Raw genomic sequence first — 5010 nt, 5'->3', positions numbered from 1 at the left:
TGCTGGGCACAGGAACGGGCCCTGCTAGTAAAAATTCTATACAAATTTGAAATCGCATGTACTTGTCAAAGAGGTGCAGAAAAATTGGGCCTTAGGTGTTGGTGGTGCCTGAACACGGGCCCTGCTGGTAAAAATTCCATACAAATTTGAAATTGGCAAAGATCAAGTGTTGTATGGTTTTCTTTCCACAGAAACCCCTGGAGTTGTACGTGGTTGGGGAGAGGTTGCTCCTGACAATGTCATCCTTAGTGACTCAGAAGCTCATGCCTCCTCAAACTTACGTTGCATGGGCTCCCTGATTCTGCAAAGCCTGAGAAAGGACCCGAGGATTCGTGTTATCAAGGAGAGGGATAATTACTGGATGGCAACCCTTCCTGATCCATGTTACAAGGGTAAAGTTGCAGAGCTCATCCTGCCTTCGCAGAGGGAGCAGAGGATGAAACATCTTGAGGAGGCCTTGAAGAAAAATGTGTGTACCACCTTTCCAGACACTGGGAGGTGAACATTCTCTGGACGTGTTTCAGATGCATCGTTCAGCCAAAGGAGGCCAGCTGACCGATACCTTTAAACAGTTCTTTAGTCCTCAGCAGCACCCAGGGCTGATTTAAGCAACCATCGGCAGCGTCTCCATCATATAGTGCATGATTATCTAGGGGAAAGGGCAGACTTGGAGACCTTTCCAACTGAGCATCCATTGGGTTACTGGGTCCTGAGGATGGACCACTGAGCAGAATTTGCTCAATATGCAATGGAGCTACTGGCCTGTCCTGCTTCCAACGTGCTTTCCGAATGGACATTCAGTGCTGCTGGAGGTTTTGTGTGACGGACAAAAGAGTGCGTCTATCCACAGACTTTGTTGACCAGATGACTTTTATCAAAATTAATTAGTCCTGGATCAACAGCAGCTATCAAGCCCCTGATGCTGATTTAACTTATTGAATTTGCTAGGGGTGTGCTATCCCTTGAAGCCTGCATATGCTGCCTATCCTATTCCTCAATCTTGATTCTGCTAGCTTCCAATAATGTTTTTGGTTTAGGTCACTACCAACCCCCAATGCCTAATTTTTCCTTTCCTCACAAGGCCCCCTTTATGCAGATATCATTCCTGCGGGGACACAAAACACACAGGAGGAAAAGGAAGAGGAAGAGGAGGAGGAGGATTGTCCTGCATCCTTCCCAGCTGCCAGCAGAGTTACCCAGTGTGCCATGAAGGAAATGTAACATCCCTGTCCATGCCCGCTGGACCAATAGTCAGCAGTAATGTGAACCTTCCTGCTGACTTCTCTGTTAAACTAGGCCAAAACACTACCTTCCACATGATGGTAGAGAGCCGAAATGGCCTTACGTGAAAAGAAAAGTGAGTACACCCCTCCCATTTTTGTAAATGTTTTATTATTTTTTTTTATGTGACAACACTGAAGAAATTACACTTTGCTACAATGTAAAGTAGTGAGTGTACAGCTTGTATAACAGTGTAAATTTGCTGTCACCTCAAAATAACTCAACACTAGGGCTGCTGAATATAAGCGAAAGATCGATGCATCGCGATTCGACCCTTCGCGATTCTGCATCGATGCGGGTTGCCGGCATAATCGATTAGGAAATGACGTCATCAGCCGTGGCCATGCCCTATCGCGCAAGGGAGAAAAAGTCACAAGATCGGCAGCGGATTGGTGGGTTAGTGGCGGGAGCTTAATAAAAAGGCTCCGCCCCTCCCCTTCCGTCTCTTTGACCCGGGCCGAGGCGCAGCAAGACATCCCCCGTGTGTATTGGCGTCCCACCTGCGGCCTTGCAGCCAAGAAGCCAGCCAGCCAGCCAGCCAAGCCAGAAGCCAGAAGCCAGTCCACACTCCACAGCACAGGAGCGAGGAGCCCCAAGTGCGTCCCCATCACACCCAGCCAGCGCCGCCAGCCTCACCGTAGCCGACCGTCCCAGGCCCAGCCGCCGCCACACCGCCACTGCCAGTGACGCCAGCCGCCCGCCACAGAGCAGCACAGCACCTGTCCTCCTCTGCAATGCAGTGCACAACAACCCACACAGTCACACAGCAGCAGGTATGTACTAGTCCGAACAAATAATTGTATAATCATGACATTCATGGGGGTCTCGTCTGTATCTCTGGGGGATGTCTGATGGGGGGGGCTGGGACAGGGGACGGTCGGTCGTGGCCTGGGGGTACTGTTCTGCTGTGGCAGTCTGGCAGCCAGGGGGGCTCTCTCTGAGTGTCAGTGGGGGCCTGGGGGTCTCTGTCAGTGTCAGCTGTGGGGGTCTGGGCAAGGGGGGGACTCACTCAGTGTTTGTCAGTGCTGTGGGGGATTGGGGAAGGTGTGGGACATCCAGGTCTCTGTCAGTGTGTCCGGCTGTCAGCTCAGCTGTGGGGGGAGGGGGGTCTCTGTCAGTGTCACTGTCACTGTCACAGGCAGCTGTGGGGTAAGGGGGGGCCCCGGGGGTTTTGGCTCAGTGCATGCATAAGAGGGAGTCTGACAGACAGACAGACAGACAGTCATATTTTATGAAAGATGTTGCTTGGTTGACTTGTTGCGGCTTAGTTTACAAGTGGTATTTTTTTATTTTTTTTTAAACACTGACAGAGTTTGGCAACTTACGTCATCCGTCTCCATCACATACGTGGTAGTATGGTGGTAATGGCAGAAGGAGAAAAAGATCGAGAGATAAAAAAATGCACCTAGCGTTTTAAGAGCAAACATCTGGGCACATTTCGGATTTTACGAACAGACAGGGAAGCGTGAGTTGGACAAGACACACGCCATATGTAAAGCCTGTCACACAAAAATTAAATATCTTGGGAATACTACGAACTTGAGAAACCATGTTAGCCGTTTTCACTCTGAGTTAGTAACACCTGTGGCCACCAGCAGTGCCACCACTGCCAAGGAAAGACTGCTAGACCCAGATCAGCAAAGAATTGATGCCATACTGTCAACTTATCCGCCCAACTCAGAAAAAGGGAAGAAACTAACCAAAGCTGTGGCAGCTTTCATCGCCAAGGACCTACGGCCTTACTCAGTTGTGGACAACGCCGGGTTTCGCTACCTTGTGAAGACGCTAGAGCCACGTTATAAGATCCCATCACGCAGTCACTTTACAGAAAACGTTATACCTGCACTCTACCACGACACCAAAGCCCAGGTACTTGCGTCAATGAACCAAGCCAGTCGAGTCGCAATAACGTGTGATTCATGGACATCAGTCACAACGGAGTCCTATGTTACAATAACAGCACATTACGTTACTAAGGACTGGCAGGTCTTGTCACATGTGTTGCAAACAAGAGCCATTTATGAGTCTCACACAGGTGCTCATCTGGCAGAGCTACTGTCTCATGTCGTGGAAGAATGGCAGCTGTCTGATAAATCTGTAGTGCTTGTGACCGACAACGCGGCGAACATGATAGTTGCAGCTCAAGTTGGTAAATTTCCTCATGTTAAATGTTTTGCCCATACACTCAATCTTGCATGTCGGCGTGCACTGAAAGGGGCCACGCTCTCCAGGCTTCTCGCCAGAGTGCGACGAATATCCACATTCTTCCATCGCAGCACTAGAGCAAGCCACTGTCTAAAAGAGAAACAGAAATGTCTGGGCCTGAAGAATCATAAGCTAATAACTGATGTGCCAACAAGATGGAACAGCGCATATGACATGGTCGAGAGGTTCTTAGAACAACAACCTGCAGTTTGTGCCACCTTGCTGTCTCCAGAAGTCAGAAAAGGAGAGTCTGATCTCTGCACTCTCAATGAAACAGATGTGTCAAATGCAGAGGACGCTGTGAGTGCATTAAAGCCAATGAAGGATGCAACCTTGCTGATGTCAGAAGAGCGCAACCCAACAGTGTCTCTCATTGCCCCTCTAAATGCACAACTGCTCCAGAGCATGACAGACACCATGGGAGACACACCCATGACCCATGAGATCAAGAATGCCATCAAAACAGATCTCCTGAAGAGGTACAGCAGTGAGGCAGAGAAGAAGATCCTTCATACAGCCTCTGCACTGGATCCTCGCTTTAAAGGACTGCCATTTATTCTCACTGAGGAGGAGAGATCGGAGATATACAGAGGAGTGACTGAGGAGGCTGCATCTTTGGAGGTAATTAGAATTTCATCATGTTTCCTCCCAGACAGCTAGAAGCTCAGCTACATTGTGTTGTGTAATAACATGCCCTGATTCACTGATGCGGTGTGGGAAGTGGAACTGTATGGTATGGATTACCGTGCAGTTTCCCACACCTCATCAATGAATCACACTCTTAGTCAGTTCAGCTCTTCTTATACTATTATCTTTTGTTCAAACACACAGATTAAATCTAATAGAAGGACAAATGTGGATGAAGTGCCTAGGGAAAAAGCAACTGTGGAAGAAGAAACACCCATTGAGGACAGCCATTCTCCTCCCAAAAAAAAGGCCACAACATCGCTGCTCATGACTTTGCTGGGGCAGTCTTTCACTGATGGTGCAATAGAACCTAAGACCCCCTATGCCAAGGCAGAAGACGAAATGGAAAAATATTGTAAAGCCCCACCTCTGCCTCTCACTGAGGACCCTTTGAAATGGTGGCGTGAGCATGAGGTCATATTCCCCCTCCTCTCTCAGCTGTCAAAGCAATACTTGTGTATCCCAGGTACAAGTGTATCTGCAGAGCGGGTTTTCTCTACTGCAGGAGATGTTATAACAGCGAAAAGAAGCAGTCTGAAACCTGAGCATGTGGATCATCTAGTGTTCTTACAGAAAAACCTACATGTTCCCAAATGCTAAGCACTGAAATAATTACTAATTCATGTTTTTAATGAATTAGTAATTACTAATTCAATCTGCCGCCAGTCACCAGTCAGTCACATCACCAGTCTTGTTTTATAGCTTTATAGCACTGATGGTTTATTTCTGAAGATTGTCCTGTCCAATGTGTCCATTTCCAATCCATAATCCGTTCCGTTGCTTCACACTAAAAGTGTCTAGGCAAGTAGGCAGGGGTTCATTTAACCCTCAACCAAA

The 5010-nt window shown here is 48.2% G+C and overlaps 1 protein-coding gene across 1 annotated transcript; it reads left to right on the top strand.

Moving 5' to 3' along the window:
* Positions 1 to 3660: 3660 nt before the first annotated feature.
* Positions 3661 to 4773, top strand: LOC309556490 (E3 SUMO-protein ligase ZBED1-like; the record flags this gene model as incomplete). Its single annotated transcript, XM_082258944.1, has 2 exons — positions 3661 to 4107; positions 4318 to 4773. 2 exons carry the CDS (start codon positions 3661 to 3663, stop codon positions 4771 to 4773), a joined length of 903 nt encoding a protein of 300 aa, XP_082115070.1.
* Positions 4774 to 5010: the final 237 nt, after the last annotated feature.

Source organism: Pelophylax lessonae (genome assembly GCF_965119305.1).
Source record: "Pelophylax lessonae genome assembly, chromosome: 5".
NCBI lineage: Eukaryota > Metazoa > Chordata > Amphibia > Anura > Ranidae > Pelophylax > Pelophylax lessonae.
This window is presented reverse-complemented; position numbering and strand designations above follow the sequence as displayed.